Here is a 21,561-nt window from a genome sequence, read left to right on the forward strand (position 1 = left end):
CCAAATAAAGACTGGAGTTTAGTTATTAGTAACCAATGTTGGTTTCTTAGTTCCAACACGTACTCTGGTAATGGAAGGTGCTAACAGTGGAGAAACTGAGTGAGAGGGTTTTGGGAACTCTCTGTACCACCTTTGCAACTTTTCTGTAAATCTAACACTGTTCCAAAATAAAAGTTTATTTAACAAAGAAAATCATAGTCTTCCTCTTTTAATACTTCTTTACCCATCTCAGCTTTCTAGAATCGTAATGGAGAAAATAGCCTCCCTCCCTGGGTCTGGATCCTAAAGGAAAGAAGGATGTGGTCAGGTGTAGGCTTTAGTGCAGGTAACTGCATTTTCAATCTTAGCATTCTTGGAAGTTACCACACCTGGGGCGTTTACTTGTTAAGCAGGCATTAAGTCTCAGCCTTAAATGCTAACGTTTTCCATGATGACTGTTCTTGTAATTTTTCCCCCAGCGTCTGGTTGGAAAACATTCTAAGGAGAAGGAACACTGCTCATTATCTATATCTTGTTTTGCTTTAATAGTGAGGAACATTAAAACAATTGTTTTTCCCTTAAACCTGGTTCTTAGTGCCCTCTGCGGCACTGCAATGAGTTACCCACTCCTGGCTCCACACAAGGCTGATGGCGACGTCAGGAGGGCCGTGAGCATTGTAGCCCATTACCTGGTATTTAACAACCGCCCCATTTCTAGTCCATTACCTTTTATGAGGGACGGGCTTGCGCATGCTTGCCTTTGCACATTTTTTTTGATGTTCTTGTAGTATTATTTTTTAATGCAAACAAAGTTTATTGGGAAGTTGTAAAATGTGTGAAACACAGATTTGGTAAAGCATAGATTTAGAGAGATAGTGCTATATTTCTACTCGACCTCCCCTGAAAATAACCTGCCAGCCACTCTTTGTATTTTCTTAAAACTGCAAAAACACACTGAAGCAGTGTTTAAATTTGATATTAGTCTAGTTGGAGAGATTTAAGAGCACCCGCCAATTCCTTCCTTATAGTTTGTATGACATGTTTCAAGCAGTAAACATTGATGAATTCTAAGGGATGGGAATTTTATTTCAGCTGTTGAGTGGCATATCATCTGTATTTGTGCACAACCCTCTCTGAGTTTCTTTATCATTTCTACCTATTTTTAACTAAATGGACTTGACCTCTGATACTGACCTGTACTCGATTAAAGAACCACAAATGGGGAGAGGTGCTAGTCCTCTCTGATTAGAACTAAAGGCAGGTAACGTTGAAGTCCTTTTCTTTCAGGGACAGGTAAGAATTAGTAGATTAAAGAGTCTTCTCTCCTTCCTACTGAAACATCTTCTGCTTGGTACCAAATGAAGGAATGTATTGGAAAATAATGTAGTATAGAATTAAGCTTAATCTTTCTCAGTAAAGCTTTCAACTTTACTGAGTTGTAAAGTAAAACAGTCATGGTCGTGTGGAATGGGTTTGGGATCTTGTAAAAACGTCTTCTCGCTGTGCTTGCGGAAGACGGTGGGAGAGCACATGAAGAACATGTGGCGTGGCGTCCGTCCGAGAGCTGCGGCTGCGCTGTGCTTGCTTCATCACGTTCGTCTCGAGTTGGATGGTGGCCAGTGGGTGGACCTTCCTGTGCCACAGCCAGGCCCCGCACTAAACACAGAGCTGGGACTGCTTTGCCCTTGCAGATTCAGAAGGTCTGTCGTAGTTTATGTGGTGATGTTTAGCATTTCAAACCCAAATCGCCAAAGGAAAGGGATTAGGTGGCAACATGTCTCGTATTTCCATATTAAAGAAAGAATGAAAGAACAAATGAATATAGGAAGGAAGAAGCAGCGGCACCCTGCCCGGACATTATCCACTGTCCACAGTGAGTGCTGACGGCGCAGGGCTGGAAGGGTTACTCGTCCCTTTGTTGCCCAGAGAACAATGACTGGGGACTGAGAGCTGGACAGCCGGCTGCGACTTCTGTGCTTTGTCCTTTAGCTCCGAGTGAAAAAGCTTTCACTTTTTAGAATCCGCTGTCTTTCAGAATTTGTTTTCTTCCTGTTCACCCACTTAAATTTTGGGGTATCCCATTTGATGTTGCTTGTAGCATTTCCCAGAAAGACACTGTTTGGGAGCACTGTGGCAAGCCTCCCCTCCACCTTCCTCTGCCTGCTTACACCCATCCAAGTTGACCATCCAGGGTAGGGTTTAGTTATCAGCATCGTCCAGAAAAGCTCAACCGGAAACAGCAGAATAAAGTGCATTAGTAGAGTAGCACAACGTGGAAGAGGGGGTTCCTTGGTCATCAGTGAGAGGAGATTTCTCACACTGAAAATGGTTCCAAGTGTCCTAAGCACGGTGGTATCCAGTAGGTACCGTAACTGCGCCCCACCTCTGAGATGGGAATTCTTGGCTACCAGCGGCAGCTCACGGCTTTGTTGGAGGAACTCTCCCCTGCATTGCTCTGTGTAGAAGCCGAGGACTCCCTTTCTTGGGCATTCATTATGTGGTCACAGTGACTGTGCATTGGATATGTTTTCCTGCCCACAAGTAGCAGCAGGGGCCACCACAGAATGAGGGCTTGCTGGGAAGGCGGGAAGCCCTCTGAAGTCGTCCCCTTCAATGTGACAAAGGGGAGGGGTTGGGGAGGGGCTGCCTCGAAGAGCCAGTCCAAGCTTACACTCGCCTTTTTATTTCTGGAGAATAATGTCAGGAGCTGGGAGAATGGGACACGCCCCTGTCAAATTCTCTTCCTGCCGGATCCTAATCCCCAGGTGAAAGCCAGAGCTCCTGAGCTTCTATAGCAGATCCTGCCACAGGAAGCAAAATTTGGCCTTCCGCTTGCTTGCAGATGCTAACACTGTTGGCAAGCCCTTTCCTCCCTTCCTCTTCAGACGCCTTTCCCAGGTGTGGGAGTGGCAGAGGGCTGCAGGCCGCTTGCTGTGGGTCCGTGGCTGCCAACAGGCTCCCATCATTTACTGGGGTCCCCCAGAGGCGCCTTGCACTTGGTCCTAGGGCGAAGAAGCTTTTTATAGCCAGCAAGTCTCCAGCAGAGTAGATTCAGAGAATGGGACTTAGAAATGGGGGACCGTCTGAAAGGGCAGAATCACAAAGAGCCAGGAAAGGTTTCAAGTGTGTTCATATTTTTCTGACATTTAAACTCTGCAGGGGCAGTCAGTGTTTTGATCTTTAACCTCCTCATTTCAAAACAGTGTGCATTTTCATCCAGTAACTTAGGAAGAGGGAGAGCAAATCTACAGCTACTTACTGCGTTAAATCTTGGCGGGGTGGCTGAAGAAGGAGGTGGAGTGTGTGTCCAGCCCCAGCAGGCAGATGAGAAATGAGAGGCAGCACCTGAGGGACTGGCACATGCTTCGCAGCTTTTTCACTCAGAGCTAAAGGACAAAGCACAAAAGTCGCAGCCGGTGGATGTCCAGCTCTCAGTCCCCAGTCATTGTTCTCTGGGCAACAAAGGGACGAGTAACCCTTCCAGCCCCGCGCCGTCAGCACTCACTGTGGACGGTGGATAATGTCCAGGCAGGGTGCCGCTGCTTCTTCCTCCGATGTTCATTCGTTCTTTCATTCTTTCTTTAATACGGAAAACTGGTCCCTAACTGGGGACAGACTGTCAAGGTATGTTTACTGAGTGGCCACCAGGCATTTTTTGGTGAAAGAGGTTGAGTCAGCTCTAAAAAGCTCAATTCTCTGAAATTTTGGTGAATACCTGATAATAGGGTGGTGGATACATCGAGTACCTAGCACAGTTGGTTACCTACCCAAGTAGCGCCGCTCACTGCCAATGTAGGAGAGGGTGTCCCAGCATGGGGTGGTTCTCAGAGGCTGGGAGCCATCACCCTCCTAGGAGTCAGGCTGTGCTGCACATGTACCTTGAGCACATATATGTACCTGCTGTGGCATTTCATGTCACCAAAGAGGCTCGATAAATAGTCATTAAATTATTTTAAATCTCTAAAATTTCTTCCTACCGGCCTCATTTACATTTCCTTTCAAAAATCTCTTCAAATGCCGCAGATGAAGACCTGGAAGAGGCTAAGTTGTGGCGAAAGTTCCAAGGCCTTGGGCCAAGCCTCAGTCCTTCCCTTGGCCGGTGTAGGCGAGGCCCCCACACCTGGAGGACTCCACAGCCTCCGAAAGTCCTCGTTCCTCCGACCATCCCCATGCCCCTCAAATGCCGACTAACTTTTTCCAACGAAGAGAACTTACATTTCGAAGACTGAATGGAGTGTCATTTTCATTCTGCTTTTGTGCATTGTGTCGCTGTCTCACAGGTGTATCCCAAACAGACAGAACTGAGGGACGGCTTTCCCTGGGGCAAGGGCAGATGGGCAGCTTAACATAGAACACTAGACTCCTGTCCACGGGCTCTGGCCGGTGGCAACAGGAGGAATGTGCGTGTGAGCCCGCTACCAGGCTCCTGGAGAGCTTCAGGGAAGGAGGGGCGGCAGCAGTCCCAGGGCGTCCCAGAGGGCAGCCCTCTCCTCGGCCGACAGCTGGGCTGCGTCGGCCCGGTCAGATAAGCAGACCTTACCTGCAAGAAGGTTCAGGGGCCCTGAGAGCGGCGAATGATAGGGAGGGCTCGTTAGGCTCAACCTGGCAGCTGAAAAGCCTTTATCACCACCCTCTCTCTTAATGGTCTTGTTTGAATAGTTATAAGCATCTAAACCTAGAACAGATTTGATCATTTTTTTCCTCTTATGAAAACAAGTATCTTCCCCCAATATCTTCCCTCCACAAGGCTCCCTCAGCCGCTGCTGAGTGTGGTGATGGCCGAGGCGCTCACATGTACCCAGTGTTATGGTAAAGTTGAGCCAGGAAAGCCTAGCCCATCCTGCTGACTTTCCTAGGGCGTCCTGAGTTGCCCTGGAAGTGGTCGTGGTTTTCTACCATTAGAGCAGTCACAGAGCAGTCATTTGTCATCTCTGTAGCCCATTTCTTCCTGAAGGCTTACACGGAATGCAGTCTACTCCATGTCTGAATCTGACGCTGTTCTGGGAAAACCGTCCGCCTCACTGTTGCCAAGCGTCCATGCTCCAGCCCAGCAGTGTGGGAACTGCACGTGCAGCACCGCGGACAGCTTCCCCTAGTCCAGGACCTGGTCAGCTTCTCTGATGTGCCTGTCTCCAATGACCATTCTCCTCTCCGGAGAAATTTGTCCTCCCTCCTCTTTGGCCAAGCTTCCTCCTACAGGCATTTTGCTGCGTTGACCACTCCTCACAACTTTGCTACCCCCGCGTCCAGTCTCCTCACCTGGGCACGGTGCTTTAGAGCACAGGTTCTAGAATCAGAGGGGCCTGGATTTGCATCCAGCTCTGGCATGTGTAAAGTAAGCCAAAGAGCCAGCTGCCAGGACAAACCTACCCACTCCCACCGAAGTACCATCCACCTTCCCTTTTTCTCCAGATCAGAAAATGAGCTGAAGAGGGCAGAGGACACCCAGAATTATAGCCCCAGCAGTGCCCTTTGGGCAGCCCCAACATGCTGGTGAATCATGGGCCCAGGACCTAGATCAGTCCCTAGTGTTCTGAAAGGGCTAGCGGCACCTCCAGTGATCCCTGGAAGGAAGGTGCCTGAGACCGAAAGGTTGGGCCTCGACGTCCTGTTTTCCCCACAAAGCAGGGGTTGGGGGCCGGGTACCTGGCTCTGGCAGCAGCGCCGCCTCTTGTGCGGGGCTCATCCCCACTCCACAGCTTTCATTCCTTCTCCCGTCGCTGCCTAAGTTTGACGGAGAAGTAGGTGGTATTGTCTGTATTTTCTCAGGAGCCCAGATGTCTTTGGATGTTTCTCTGACTGCAAGGCTGTTCCTACAGAAAATAACATCACACCAAGTGGGTGCAGAACAATTCAGGTGTCTTTGGGCTTGGACTTTCCTGGCAGCCAGCAACAGAATCTGGCATTTTACCATCTGGAAAGCATTGAACTTTTTTTCTTTTCATCTAAATGAAGAGTATTAATTCCTTAATCCTGAGAAATGTCAAGGGCCCTTTGCATGCGACTTCTCTCAGCCCTGCACAAGGCCTTTGGCAAGAGAGGAAGGCTGGTCAGCACCCCGGAGAGTTCCTCACATCTACCCCAGGGTTCCCTGCCCACCCAGCTCCCTCCTCCCGGGCAGTGCTCACTCACAACCTCTGCTTCTCCTGCCCGTCCCTCTCTCTCACTTGGCTCCCCTTCCCCCATAGCCGAAAATAAATAGACTGCTGCCCACTTTCTCATTCACTCAGGGTCCTGCTAGGTGAGAGGCACCCCGTGCTGAGCCACACTCCTCTCAGAGCCCCCTAGCTAGGCCCAGGGAGGACAGGAGTGAGGCAGGTGTGGCCTCATCCTCAAGGAGAGCACAGCCTGGGGCACGGGAGCCATCTGGTCACAGGTCTGGCAAGTGTCCAGCGGGGGTGTCGAGAGAGGGGGCTTGCTGCTGGGAGTACAGGCAGGGCACCTTCCAGCCGCCCAGAGGACAGGCTGGGACAGGGAGGACCCCTGCGCTGAGTCCTGAAGGGTGAGAAGGGCTTAGCCCGGGAAGAGCATTGCAGGCAGAGGGACCTCTTGAGCACGGGGCCAGGAAAGCATGGTGGGAAGGGGTGGATTCCTGCAGCAGCCAGCATGGCTGCAGTGGAAAGTGGGGACCGAAGGGAAACATGGCTGGGAGCCGGATCCACGAGGGCCTGTAGTTGGCCGTGGGGTAGTGGGGAGGCGCAGCTGCCTCTGGAGGCCCTCTACAACCAGTCTGCGCTCAGGGGTCCAGGGAGTTGGGGACTTGCCTTCTGGACATCAGTGGCATCTTCGCTGAGACTTTAAAGAGGGTGGGGTTGGAACTCCCAAACCAAACAAAAACTCATTTATAGAGGGCCCTGGTTTGTTTCAGAGACCATATTAAGTACTTTACATATATAGGCTCAGCCTTCGCAGACACAGAGCTTGATCTCAAAGGCGTGAGCAGGGATTTTGGGCAAGGTGGAGCAGCTGTGTGTGCCTTCACCTCCCCGCTTCCAAGCCGGTCGGCCCTGCCTCTGGTCCCAGCCCAGAGCAGCACTGCCCGGCTGCGGCGGACAGTTATAAGCCCTTCAGAGCCCGTTCGCATCGCTCCTTCATCAAGCAGAGAAGGAAATATCGATCTCGTCTAAGTAATCCCTAGTCCCCGTGGGCTTCGATGCCGCCTCTTCGGGCCTCTAGGCCTGCCGAACCTGTGGTGTACAAATCCGGGGTGCAGATTAGAGAGCGGAGCTGCATAATAAAAACTAAATCCCCTGCTTCCGCTCTGCTGTACTTTCATCCCCATCTTAGAAGCGTGTCTCTGTGGCACTCCACGTCACCCCCCGAATATCACTTTCAGGACTGACTTCATAGCATTCCAATTTTGAAATAATGATGGCTCTTCTTCATGGAGTGAGTACTTCTGGGACTGTTTTAAATATTCTTCATAAAACCAGTACACATCCTTGGAGCAACATTGCTGTCAGGGATTGCCGTCTCTTTAAACATTTAACACACTAGGTTCACGTCTTTGCCTGCAGAACCCACAAAGAGTTTTCTCCTTCCAAGAGATTCCTACTGTCCCTCTCCTTAAGGGTGGGATTGTCCTTGGCAAAACTCCTGGTAGAGACCCAAACTCTCCTATGTAACGTTAAAGTATATCCACCCGACAGAAGTTCGCTTTTATTTCTTTGTGTTGTGGGAACAGCCTGGGCACCAGCAAGTAGCACATGTTTGGCTTTGTCGCCTATTAGTGTGTGCTCCAGAGTCTCGTTGAAACCCGCTGAGCGGGGAGGCATCTCCAGCACAGAGAACAGTGCTGTGCTGATGGTCTCCCTGCTCCAGAACTGAATTCCCAAACTCTCTTTAACCAGCCCAGAAACTGAGGCCTGCACGAGGTCGACATCCCATCAGGGCAGCAGGTGGATTCCTGGAATGGGACAGGAGCCCGGCACCCGGCGCCCCTGCTGCCTCCTGGGATCTGCTTGTCCTTGTTACAAAGAGGCTGGGCGCAGTGGCCCACGCCTGTAGTGGCGTCGGGGAGGATGGCTTGAGCCCTGGAGTTCAAGGCTGCAGTGAGCTCTTGATGGCACCACTGTACTCCAGCTTGGGTGCCAGAGTGAGACCCTGTCTCTAAAAAAAAAAACAAAAACAAAAGGTACAAAGGGCTTTAATTTAGCCACTGGAGGGCTGAGGGCAGAGCTTACTCAGGCAGCTGAGCCCCTGCGGCAGCGTCCAGTGAAGCCTAGGTCTGAGGGGTCTGCAGGACCCCCAGCCTCACTCTTTTGCCAGAGGCCAGCAAGGGAGGGATGCAGCCGAGGTCACCCAGGCCACGAGTGACAAATCCAGGATTGAACCTCCATCTCCTGAGGGTTCCTGTGTGTCCCACCCCGCTGCCTTTTGTTCACTTCACCCCAGGCTGAGGGAATCTTCTCTTCAGTGTGTGGAAGCAGGTATCGGCTTCAGGGACGCCACGGCCTGGGTCTCTCTCTACCAGGCTTCTCTTTTAAATAAGCAGCTTTTAAACATGAAAGTACTTAACTTTTCCTATTAATGTTGTGGGGCGGTGGGGGGAATACTGTTAATTGTTGGAGGCCCCAGCTCTCCCAGCTTAGCAGGGCGAGGCCTCGGGCTTCATGTTTCTGTGCCCACGGATGAAGCAGCCCCGTGCCATTAGTCCGTTGCTTTAGGAAGAGCACCACGTTTGTTACCGCTGAGCCCTTGCTGAAGCTCGGCTCGCGCCCAGCACTGCTCAGCGACAGTCCTGCCCCCTGGTGGTGGGAAGCAGCCAGTGGCCGCAGCGGCCTGTTCACCTGCAGAATCACCGTGGGGAGCTTTTTAACCTTGTGGGTCCTAGTCCCCAGCCTAGAGAAGCTGAGGGATGGTTCTGGTAGTCTCTGGAGTCTGCTCCTTGCCGGTGTGCTGCACTGCCAGTGCGCCCCCCTGGCCCAGGAGCGCACACCTCAGGGGCTCAGGAACCCCTGAGGACAAACCCTGGATCACTGAGGAATACAAGGACCACTGTTTAAGACCTCCAAGCAGGAATTGTACATTTTTGTTTAAATCAAATCAAATACCCCAAGTTGAAAGTATTCAGAAAATTGTTAGGGAAAAAAGTGGGGAAGAAAGTTACCAGGTCATCCCTGAAACAGAGGGAGGAGTCTTCCTGCAGACTATGCCGGTATTCCTATCCCAGGCTGGTAACTGGCATTGTCATCTTCTCAACTTTCCCCCTTCAAGAAGCTCAGCACACCCTTGCTTTTTAAAAGAGGAAACTTCTGGGGAAGGCGAGTAGGTTAAGAGGGTTTTTCTCCCCACCCTCTGCCTCTCTGATCCTTCTGTGTCACCACCGTGTCCTTTGTTCTTTTCTTCCTGATACACAAGAACAACGCTCTGACTGATCGCCATAAAACCTGGGTTCTGGGGATTGACCTTAAGCAGAAAAGTCTTGCCGGACCTAAACCTGTTCTCTCTGCCCCCGCAGCAGGGGCAGTCCTGAGTGGGAAGAAGTGCACAGGCACTGTCTGCCACATCCGTTGTACAACAGGATTGATGGGACCACCCCACTCCCCCACCACCCCCTTTATAGTACTGTATTTAGGCCCCCCACCTTTTTTTGTTTTAGAAACAGGGTCTCACTATATTGCCCCAGCTGATCTTGAACTCCTGGCCTTAAGCAATCCTCCCATCTCAGCCTCCCAAAGTAGCTGGGACTACAGGGTGAGCCACCACGCCTGGCAAGTTCCCTTAATGAGCATGTGTGCATGCCTGGTTGATGATGCTGCCTTTATTTGCCCTATTTTCCCCTTCCTTGTGCATGGCAGGGAGACACATTGAATCTGGAGGTCGTCTTAAGGACCCGCCGATATCCGTGTCAGACCCTGTTTGGGACGGAGTGCTACCTGGCATGTGACAGGGAACAAGACAAGTTGAAGCTTCTGGCAGGGAAATGAAGGGAACATTGTATAAGGAATAAGAATTGGGGTGTAAGTCAGGAGACTTGGGATCCAGTCCCAGCTCCACCCCAGGAGTGGTGCGTTCTGGTTCCTTCTGGGGAGGAGAGGGCTGGATGTGGCACTTTTCCTTATCCCCCACAGCCTCTGTTCACCCTGAAGGGTCTTGAGTGGGGGAGCCCACCAGGTGTGGGGCTTAGAGCTGGACACGCAAGCTGGAGTTCAAGTGATCTGAATAAATCCTGGGTCGGCTATTTAGTAGCTCCTTGGCTTGGGCAAATCACTTGACCTCCTTGTTCTGACGTCCTTGTGACTTAGTTCCCTGACTTAGAAATGGCAGTTATAACAGTGCCTCTGTCATAAGGTGGCTGTGGGGATAGAGCGGATGAAACGGTGATGGCGCACAGTTAGCGTTGCTTGCTGTGTGTCAGACACTGTTCTGTTCGTCAATGTCCCTGCACTGGCCCATTTAATTCTCACCCAGGGTCACCGAGCTCGTACGTGACAGGCGGATCCAGAGCCTGGGCTCCCGTAAGAGGAGCCGCACACCCCAGGCTGTGCAGTGTAGACCAGCTCTCGCACAGGGTTGGTGCTCAGTAAATGTCGACGTGAATCACTGCTATTATTGCAGGCGGTGCCACTTTTGGCTTAGCTAAAATAACTTGTGCTCTCTGAAGCACCCTCCAGCTCTCAGATTCTAGGAGCAAAGGCTGTCAGGAGCTCCTTGCACACAATATGGCAGAGGAACTTTGGGAAACTGTTTTGACTGGCATCTCCTCTTCCAGTGTGTTGACTGGCAGCTGTTTCAAGGTCTCTTGAAAGAGTCCTTTCTCCTCCCCCAGCTTAGTTCTCTTGTAGGTTTGGGTATGCAAAGCCCTTAGTCGCTCTGAGCTGAGGGAGAGGGGATCTTGGTAAGCCCTGGTTGGTGGAGAAGGAAAAAAGCGCAAGCAAAGTTAATAAAGCAAGGTGGATCTGCTGACAGGCGATGGAGATGTCACCCTCCTGAAAGCAAATCACCTGCAGGCCAGCGTTGAGATGGGGACACACCCCAAACTAGGCTGGAGCACCTGCGGTTTTTCTTTACCAGGAGGAGGAGGATGGTGTCCCCCAGCAAAGCCCCTCCCCCGTGTTGCGCACTGCCCTCTGTTTAAGAAGTCTGTCCTGTGCCCGCAGTGTCTCCTGCCCTTGCCGGCTGTACCAGCGTCCCGTCCGGTCTCACTGGCTTATTGTTAACTTTCCTGTCTTCTCCTCCCTCCCTCCCCTTGGGTTCGCATCCACTTTGATCTTTTCACAAGCCTTTTTTCAAACCAGCACTCGTGAGCAGGATGAAGGGCCTCCCTCTTGTCGGAGCATTAGTGCCCTTCCTGGCCTCCTCCAGGAGGGAGGGTGGCTTTTATCTCCAACTGAATCTCATTAGCTTCACAACACAAGGGGACCAAACCTCCACCGCTGCAGAGTTGATTTAAATTAGTTAATAGCAAAAGTTTTTTTGGCCCCAGGCCTGTTCTTTCCACATCTTGGATGCTGAGCAAAAAAACAACTTTGTTGTTGAAAAATGTAAAACAAAAAAATATTGAAGGCGGAGTGTTTTGACGAAAATGAAGATCATTGTAGGTGAAGTGCTCCAGTGTTCTACCTGGTGCCTGGGGGTTTAGCCACAGGAATCCGAAAACCAGCAGGGGAGGGGAGGGGGAGGAGGGAGAACAGCAGATCAGTCAGCTTTGTTTCCTCCTGTTAAAATATTTCTGTAATTGGTGGTGGGAAGTTGAAGAAATTAAATGACCACATCAACACTAGGAAAAAACTGCCACCATTTGGCAATTAAAGGGTATAGTTTATACTGGACCTTTTTACAGAGAGGCTGCATTTGGCCAGATTGCCAAGCAGTAATGGAAAAGCTAATTAGATGCCCTGCATACGAGCCAGACGTCAAACAGCTTTGGTACACAGCTCCAGACGTATCTGGAGGGACATTTCCTAGTTAATGCAGTTTGTTCTACTCTCAAGCAGCCTGTTGTACAGCAACCACGTTTGCAGCTCTCCTGACCCGTGCCTTGCATCAAGACTTTGGCTTTGCAAAGACGTCGCTGTGGTGGGAGACGGTGGGCAGAGCTGCCCGAGGCCCCATGCCTCCGCCTTTGTCTGCAGAGTGGGAGAGCCAGCCAAGGGGTCCGTAGGCAGGGAGGTAGGCAAAGGCTTAGACCTCGCAGCGCCTGGGCTCAAACACCAATCACTCCCCACCAGCTGTGTGACTTTGGGCATCTTCCCAGCGTCTGTGCCTCTCCATTTCCTCTTCTGTGAAGTGTAAATAAGAATAGCACCTACCTCGGAGTGACTGGGAGTGAAATGAGAGGGAACACGGGCTTGGTACATAATAAGCTCTCCTTAACAGTAGCTATTGTAAGTTAATAAACTATCTCATGGCCCTAAAAAAGGCACCTTTCAGCAAAGGAAGTACCCACCTATTGTGAACCGATTTCCCTACCTCCCTGGGCACTCTCTGTGAAACTCGGTGATGCTGAGCACTTTGTGAAAAAGACAAACTGTCCTAATTTGTGCTCCTTTGTCTCATGCGCAGAATCAAACGCCCAACCCTTCGGGGGCCCTTTTCCTGTAGTGCCTGGAGTGCTGCAGCCTGGCTGCCCAGAGCCGGTCCCTTGCCAGCAGCTGCTGGACATGCAGCAGCCCCGCCCAGAGCTGCCTCATCAGAATCCGCTTGTTAGCAGGACCTCCTGGTGATGTGTGTGCTCATTAACATTCGCATTCTTACACCTTTTAGCTTCTCGAAAAAGAGCCGGGGAGGCTAACTTCATTTCTGGGCCCCACCGTGGAGATTCGGAATCTAAGTCCAGAATGGGGCCAAAGAGCACAAATTTCTACCAAATTCTTGGGTGATACCAACACTGCTGGTCTGCGAACCATGTCTTGAGTGCACCATTCTGGAGAATAAATTTCCTTGGCCACAGCTTGGACTTGATGTGCCACCACTTACAGAAATCATAGACCTGACAAACACAGTGGCTCGTTTTCTAGATGCAAAATGAATATCCAAGGAGAGCAAGTTAGTCTGGAGAGAGGAGAGAGCGTGCTGCAGTAACAAACTTCCCGTCTGTGTAGTTCAGCACAACAGAAGTTTCTTTCTTGCTCACTTTGCACATCCATCCTGAGTTGTCACGGGGCTATGCTCCATGTAATCACTCAGGGACCCAGAGTAACGGGGAGTCCCCATCTGGTGACTCCACCGTCTTGTTCTGTGGCTTCCAAAGTCTTGGGAAGAGAGCAAGCATGGAGGATCTACGCTTGCTTTTCACAGCCTCCAGGCGGAAGTAACACACAACTCTTCCACCCCCGATGCATTGGCTGGAACTACCCGTGTGGCCCAGCCTAACTCCAACTACAAGGGAAGCCAGGTCTTCCCATGTGCCCAGGAAGGAAAGGAGAACTGGACTGAGTGACCGCTAGTGACTTCTCCCACAGAGGGAACGTCCAGGATTCCCTAGCACAGTGGGGGCGGGCCAAGGCCCGGAGTCCTCAGCTCCCACCCTCTGGGCCCCCCCCCTTTCAGGCCTCTTGGTCCACCCATCTGAGCCTCTCTCCCTGGAGGTCTCAGGGACAGAAGGGATCGTTCGCTCCATCAGCACGTGTGTATTGAGAACCTCTGGGTCGGGCACTGGGCCGACGTGGTCTTCGTCCTCTCAGAGTTCACAGTCAAGTTAGGGAAACTGACACTAAAAGAAAATTGCAAAAAATAATTACATAAGTTCAGACGTGCAGGTGCTGTGGAAGAAAAGAGCTGAGGGAGAGGAGGGGCTGAGCAGAGGGGAGAGCTCCGAGGGGGAAGGAGAGGGCATAGGAGGAGCCGAGAGGTGAGAGGGGAGAACACCAGGATCAGGCCCCGCAGGGTTTCGAATGTCACGTTCTGGCTTTTGCATTCTGTCCTAAGCGTGTTCAGAAGCTCTAGGGGGGTTTAAGCAAGGGAGTGACATGGTTAGATTTGTAGTTAATGAGGTGATCACTAATACTTACTGAACCGCATGCACTTCCGCATTATTCCACTTAATCCCCAGTCGGCTTGTGTGATAGGGACTATTTCTTACTAACCCATTTTCCAGATGGGAAAAGTGCAGCTAATAAAGATGAAGTAACTTGCCCCAAGGTTGCATTGCTGGAAAGGTCAAGCCGGGATCCAAACCTCGAGCCCACACCCTTTTCCCCTTCGCTGCAGAATGTTCCCTCCGAGTGCCCTGTTGACGCAGGACCAGAGGGAACGAGAGCAGACGGGGAGCTGGTCAGGCCACTTCCCTTGTAGGAAGAGACAGCAGCTTAGGCCGTGGAGCAGCAGGAGAGGCAGGAAGAAGTAGGATTCAAGACAAATAATCTGGAATTCCAGGGCTGCTTGAGTGTGAGGGGTGGGGGGAAGAGAGATGACGGGGACGAGCCCGGATTTCTGGCTCAGGCGTCTGGGTGGCTGGGCACTTTTGCAGGAATGCTGGTGGAGGAGCAGGTCTGGAAGATGCTTTAGATGTCCTGTACCAGCACCATGCCTTGCCTGGAGATAGCGCCTCGCAGCTATCACAACTAGGTTTGTCTCGAGATGCTTGGAGAACCCAAGTTCAGCCAGAAGAGGTCAAGTCCAGAGATCAGCTAAGGAAGGGAAGATGAGATGGGCACAGGTCTGTCAGGCCAGGGAAGGTGAACTCAAATACGCATCGGGAGGCCAGGCCAGCCACCCAGGGAACAGCGAGACATCCCGGGGGCACAGAGTCTTGTCAGCAATTGGGTGGAAGCCTGAAATTCCAGAGGCCACGGGGGCCAGGCAGGAACTGTGATGAGTGAAGCAGGCTGGGTGTGAGACCATGGGCGCTCAGGCAAACGCTGACGCACGACCTGTCCAGAGGCACTGCCCTTCCTGGGCCCCTGCTGACGGTGGCCACTCGGATATGGGGGTGGGGCCAGGTCACAATCACAGCGATAAGGAGGAACTGGGCCTTGTGCCAAGCACTTCACGTGTTAGACTTGTTTAATCCTCACGACCTGTGTGACTAGTCCCACACCTTCTGATGCTTCAGGAGAAGCTAGGGGTCCCAGTTAGGTAAAGCATCGGTCCCCAACCTTTTTGGCACCAGGGACTAGCTTCATGGAAGACAGTTTTTCCACGGACATGGGAACGGGGGTGAGGGTGCGGAGCCCAGGCGGTGATGCACGGCCCATTTCCCAGCAGGCCATGGACTGGTACTGGGCCACAGCCCTGGGATTGGGGACCACAGAGGTAGTTTTCCAAATTTTAAATGCTAGTCATTTGTGTTTTAAAAACATGAGAAGAAACAAATAAGCAAAAAAGTACAGCCAAACAAAGCATCCCTGCCTTGGATGTGGGCAAGGGATCCTGGGAAAGGGGTCGGACCCAGAACTAGGGCACAGAGCACGCAAAGCCAGCCTGGCTTCCTCTGCTATTACAGCGGGGACTTCGTTAGAGGCATTTTCAAAATAAATGGTAGGAGACCAGGCACGGTGGCTCACACCTGTAATCCCAGAATTTTGGGAGGCCGAGGTGGGAGGATCAGTTGAGCCCAGGAGTTCAAGACCAACCTGGGGAACATCTCTACAAAGAGGCCTCATCTCTACAAAAAAAAAAAAATATTTACCCAGTGGCACACACCTGTAGTCCCAGCTACTCGGGAGGCTGAGGCAGGAGGATCGCTTGAGCTCGGGAGTTTCAGACTGCAGTGAGCATTAATGGTGCCACTGCACTCCAGCCTGGGGGACAGAGCAAGACCCTGTCTCCAAAAATAAATGAATGAATGAATGGTAGGGTCAGGAGAAAGAACTCTAAAAACTTTGTTTCTTTTGTGATGACAAATGTAATTGCAGGGGATGTCTTGTCAGCTGACAAAATGGCACTTTTGTGGGTTTTCTTAGGAAGGGAGCTGGGTAGGCAAGAACCCAGCTTTGAAGTTCAGGTACCATCTGAGCCCGGTTTGCTTTGCTGGGTTTTGTGGCTGTTAATTTCTCCCCGCCAATCGCCACCAGACATTTTGCAAAGTTATCATTGCTACTGTTTTTTTTTTTTTTTTAAGGCATTGCTCATTTTAGAAAGCTGTCTGTCAAAAATGCTTAAAATAAAGGCAGACTTGGCACTTGAAGGAATAAGTACCATTTATCTTGAAAGTCGCTTGGGTGAGAATTTCTCTGCAGGGTTGGGTGCATGAACTGTTGATCTATCTGTAAGAAAGCCAGTGCTGGTGTTTATGGTACGTGGCCTTTGGTGGGTGGACATTTTAAAGTCATTTCTTGATTCCACAAATGTGTATGGAGCACCTGCTGTATGCGGGTGATATCCCGGGCCTGGGGATGCAGCAAGAAGCAGATGGACGTGATCCCTAGCCCACAGAGCTGATCATATAGGGAGCTGCGCCAGCCACCAGGCAGGCCTCAGAAATCCACTGGAAGAGAGGGCAAGTCCAGGCACCAGGCAGGGCAGCAGAGGAAAGCAGGTGGCAGGGCTGGTGGCATTGCTGGAGAGTGAGAGCGTCATGTGCCTGGCCTCACTTTGTCCTCTCACTGGCCTTAGGAAGTGTGCATTATTACAACCTCCATTTTACCCAGGGGGAAACCAAGGCTTAGAGACGTTCCACAAGGGGCAGAAGATCACCTCTCTAAGCCAGGGCCCAGCCTGCCTGGCTGCGGAGTCTGTGTCCTCACGCTTTGTGGCACAGCCCCTGTCTGCAGGTGTGGACAGACAGCTGGACTAATTTCCAGATCATTTGCAACTCCCCGTGTGGGACCCAGACCAGCACCTCTGGTCTCCCCCTGACTCGTTTGCTCAACTGCTGCTTAGGTCTGTCAGCACTTCACAGTGTCCTGGTGGGGGGACGGCGCTGACACGTCTACACAGGTTGCACCTGCGTTTATTCTTGTTCTCAAAGTTAATGATTTTATCTGGAGTTTGTTTTTTTTTTTAACCACAACATTTGTAATGTCAAGAATCTCTAATGAGGACAAATAAACCATTAGTTTGCACACAACTATGAAATCAGGCATAACCTATTAATTTGCTGACGGATAGCTGGCGTTAGCAAGCCATACTGTCATCCGATTTCAGAACTGCCAGGGATCTTAGACCAGTCCCTTTGTTTCTGAGAAGGGACATTGAGTGCAGAGAGGATAAGTGGCTGGATCAAGGTCAGGGGATGGTGCCAGGGCTTAAACCCTGTGCTCTGTCCATCTGGTCACCTGAGGCCTCCAGTGGACCTCAGCCTTGCCCTTGGCCTTGCTGATGAACCTGGAGTCAGGAGACCATGGGTGTGGCCCCCTAGGACGCTGAAAACAGACCACCGCCGTTCCAGAGCTAGTAAGGACCACACTTGAGTGGCAGAGCTCCTCAGGTCATATAGCAACCGTAGCCCAAGGGAAAGAGCCTCAGAAATTCCAGCTTCCTGATCATAAAGCCTGTGTGGCTACAGATTATGAGACAGAATGAGAATGAAAGGAAACAGACCAATTTAAAACTGTCAGGAAAATTGTTCCAGTATAAAGACAAAGTGGAACATGGACATTTGGTGATGCTCCTCTGCATCTATGCCATGTTTCACACAGCAGAGAGGCCTGTAAGCCCCTCAGCGATCTGTCCCCACTGGCCGCCGGCCACTTCCTCTCCCAGTGCTCCAGCCTGTCCAGGTTTTCAGTTGCTGGAATGTTCCACACTCCACTTGCCTCCAGGCCTGTGTCCTTTCTGCCCTCTCTGCCCCCAGCTCTGCTACCTAGTTTTCCTACTTGAGATTTTATTTAGATTTCCTTTCCTCTAAGAGATGTTCAAAACAGTTCCGGTTTCTTATAAAAGGAATGCGCTTGTCCTGCGTGTTTTCCCCGTGCCAGTTTGAAGCGGCTGCTGACTCCAGCCATTGTCCTCCATTCTCAGGTGACAGACCATGCCACCACTGCCCTGCTCCACTATCAGCTGCCGCAGATGCCAGATGTCGTGGTCAGATCTTTCATGGTAAGTCAGGTCAAGAGTCAGGTCTCCTGCCTGCACCTTGGCTGCCTCAAGTGTGAACAGGCAGCTCAGAAAGTAGCTGTTGCGTCTTCAGACGTGAGAGCCTCCCAGTGGGAGATGGGGCTGCCAGTTGAAAACTGAGACTTCCTTGAAACTGGGAAGGAGTCTGGGAGGAACCACTTCCAGCATAATTAACTGGTGTTTTCTATCATTGCTGAGCACGTGGTGGTTTCAGAAGTGATCTTCCAAAATAGTTTCCAACACGGATATAGTCAACAGATACTTCACTGAGCCCCGATTCTGTGCCAGGCCCTGTGCTTGGCACTGAGCGTGTAGCAGTGAATAAGACACGTCTTGCAGTTCCCTGAGACATTTAATCCTCACATCTTCAGAGTTGGAGCTCAAGATGGGAGCAACTCCAGAACAGCTGTCCCAGTGGCACGCTGGAGCCAGCTCCTGCCAGTTCTTAATAAATGTTCAGAATTTTGCGAACTGGTTGTTCAACCACTGGTAGTTTGAAATCAAGCCAGGTGGGGGTATTTACACCATGAAAATCAGCAAACGCTACAAGTCAGGACTTCTCCCCACCCCGGAGCCAGTTTGTCGGCCCTAAGTAGGGCTGGCAACATGGACGTGGCCCTGACAGATGCGGCCAGCTGTTTCCACACCGCGCCAGCACGGCCCTGTGCCCTCGCGTCGGCAGTCTCCGTCTTCGCTGCTGTCGAAACTCCCTTTTCTTTTTCATGCTAGAGAGGCTGACAGTCAGAGACCCTCCTTCCTGTTAGCAAGTCCCAGTGGGTGTTGGCGGCTAGATAGGGCTGGTGGGGAGTTGCTCATCCAGTTCATTCTGCCACGTGGGCACCCTCAGTGAAGCTTCTTAGAGAGCCCGTAGTTTGTTTCTCGAAGACACAAACCCAGCTCACTCACTGGCTTCGTGGTGTTGGGAGGTTGACAAAGCAAAAGCAGGTACTCAGCAGAGCTGTCCACAGAGTGGTTCTTCCGTGTGCTGAGAGAACAATTCACTTGACAGTTGTCAACAAGATCTTCAGTTTCGGAAAGATGTAAAGACGCACTTTTTAACCCAACATGTTGTAATGCCCACTTGCCCTCCGGCAACTGCCTTGGGATTTGGGGAGCATTTGAATTTGCTGAGCACCAAAGAATAAACAGTTTAACTGAATGATCCGTTGACCTCCTCGTGTTTATTGCCAAAACCCTAAACACTTAGCCTCTGGAAGGGGGTGGTGTTGATGGGCCGTGCTTGGCCACCACGAAGGCAGCCATGATGAAGATAGAAGGATTTGTGTCAATAAATGCTGCTGATCTCATCAAATAACAATTTTCTCTTATCAACGTGATTCAGAAGGACATTAAATGACTAGATTGATGTACCCCTTTCACAGTGAGAACTTTCTTGTCTATTGTCATGAGATTTGGGGTTTTGTTTTTTTTTTATAGTTTTTAAGTAGTGAATCTCCTTGAGTTTGAGAATTGAGTTATGTGAGTCTCATCCTTATGTATGATGCCTGAGAAAACTGCACTCTGAACTACTCAATGTGTATTTGCCACTTATTATGTTATTCGGTGGCACCAGGGCTGTCCCCACCCGCCCCCCCAGGCGTGTTAGGTCACACTGTGACAGTGAGCGATGACCTCTGAAATCAGATTAGCTAGAAGGCGTGTTGATCTCTGTGGAGAATTCTAAAATCGCCATCTACTCCAAGTCGTCTTAGTCACGTCCACGGCCTGGCTTCCTGGCCGCGAGCAAGGAGAAGAGGGTGGATGATGATACTCGGACGGCGAAATGGGGTCTGCTCAGCCCGCAGGCCTCCAGGCTGCGTGTAGCTCCTGGGGACCCCTCAGGGGGCCCTTCCTGCTTCTGAGAGTAGGAATTTCTATTTTAAAAACCCCCTCGGTTGCGGGGAGTAAGAGGAGCATCAGAACTAAGAACCAGCGGTGAGATGACGTGGATTCCGTGCGCTTCCCTCTGTGAAGTCCCAGGGCATCTTTTGGGGTCCAAGCCAACTTAAGTTTTCTACCCTGGGGAGTCGTTAGGCTTGATGGGAAGGGTGACTTTGGAAGCACCTGGATCCTAGTCTTTCATTTCTCTCCTCACTTCTCTTTTTAGACTTGGTTAAGAAGTTACATAAAGCTGTTCCAGGCCCCATGCCAGCGCTGCGGGAAGTTCCTGCAAGACGGCCTTCCCCCTACATGGAGGGACTTCCGGACCCTCGAAGCCTTCCACGACACCTGCCGGCAGTAGACCCACCTGGCCCCAGCCCCACTTCTAGCCCCAGACTGGCCTACAGACCCCCACCCAGCACCATCCTAGACAAGCACGAAGTATATTGACGGCTCAGACCTTTCCTCACTGCCCAAGCCACTCTCTCCCTTTCATGAAACGATGTCGTGTGTGCTAAGGCTGAGCCTCTTGAAGAGCAGACTCCATCTCTGTGGCTGATGGGACAAATTTAACCCCATAGCCAGTGGATCGAAGGCTAAGACAACCTTTCTAGCACCTACTGTAAGGAAGTTATGCAGCACGCTCTGCGTCCGTGCGTGTTGGCAATACTGGTGAGCTGACCCTCCTGGGTCTCTGTGTGAAAGTCAGTTCCATGAGCCGTTATTGGAATGAGCCCCGTATCCGTATGTATCTTCATGCAGGGTTTTTTTTGTAACTTATTTTTGTAAGCAATAAACCTTTTATACCCAGGACAAGACTCTGTCTCCCATTTCTCACAGCACTTTGTACATTCAGTTCATGGCCATGTGAGTGGATCTGGGCCTTTTGAAGAAAAAAAATTCAGCGATATCTGGGTTTACAGCACGGTTCTTTTTGAGGATGGACTTCCCTGCTTCTTGCTTTCAGGAGAGAGGGCGTGCTGCACGGACTCCATTTCAAAGACGTTTTGATGGCTTGGAAAATGGATTGTTCTTTTTGAGGAAAAGAGTACGCAGAAGTTTCTTTTTACTAAACCAGCAACACCATACGCACACCATAGGGAGAGGCCTCTGCCCAGCTTAACCAGCTAGACACGTGCGAGTGGGACTCACGTGTGTGTCGGCTTGTTTGCCCTGTGTTTTGTCCTAAATATTACTATGAATCAGTTCCAGCCCAATCTGCCAAGTTCATTCAGTGCCTCAACACTGAATTTGAAAGCCGTAACCTGTTTCTTTGAAGATCATTGACCTAGGGAGGGCATAAGAAGGGTGGGGTGTTGCCCAGAGCTTGCCCAGCCCAGCCCATGCTAGAAATAATGTTCTCTTCACAACAAACCGTGTCGGAAGAGATGTCCAAAAGAACTGAGTGGTTCCTACCTGGGTTCTGGTACCACCCAGACCTTCCCCCTGCCCCCTCCCCATGCTAAAGGAGCCAGAGGATGGAGAGGAGTCATCGATAAGGACCACAGGACAGGGCTGTGTCATGTGTGGTCCGCAGACCAGCAGCATTGCCACTGTGGGAGCCTCAGGCCCACCCCAGACCTCCTGGATCAGATACTGCAAAGGTGGGCTCACGTCTGAGGACCTCTCTCCTGGGAGAAAGGGCCCCACTTGCAGTGCCCACCTGGGGCAATGTGTGACGTTTCCCTACAGGGGGTGGCTTTAGATTGGATACCTTGGTTAATCAAATCCAAGATGCCAGTGCTCATAAGATACACC

The 21,561-nt window shown here is 51.1% G+C and overlaps 1 protein-coding gene across 1 annotated transcript in view; it reads left to right on the forward strand.

Moving 5' to 3' along the window:
• The window catches only part of MED27 (mediator complex subunit 27), a 205,373-nt gene extending 184,792 nt beyond the window's left edge, over positions 1–20,581 (forward strand). The window contains exons 7-8 of the mRNA XM_012639658.1: positions 17,827–17,904; positions 20,030–20,581. Coding sequence (XP_012495112.1) covers positions 17,827–17,904; positions 20,030–20,164 — 213 coding nt within the window. The 3' untranslated portion in view covers positions 20,165–20,581. The remainder of the gene's footprint in view (positions 1–17,826; positions 17,905–20,029) is intronic.
• The last annotated feature ends 980 nt before the right edge of the window (positions 20,582–21,561 follow it).

Source organism: Propithecus coquereli, unplaced genomic scaffold (genome assembly GCF_000956105.1).
Source record: "Propithecus coquereli isolate 6110/MARCELLA unplaced genomic scaffold, Pcoq_1.0 Scaffold142, whole genome shotgun sequence".
NCBI lineage: Eukaryota > Metazoa > Chordata > Mammalia > Primates > Indriidae > Propithecus > Propithecus coquereli.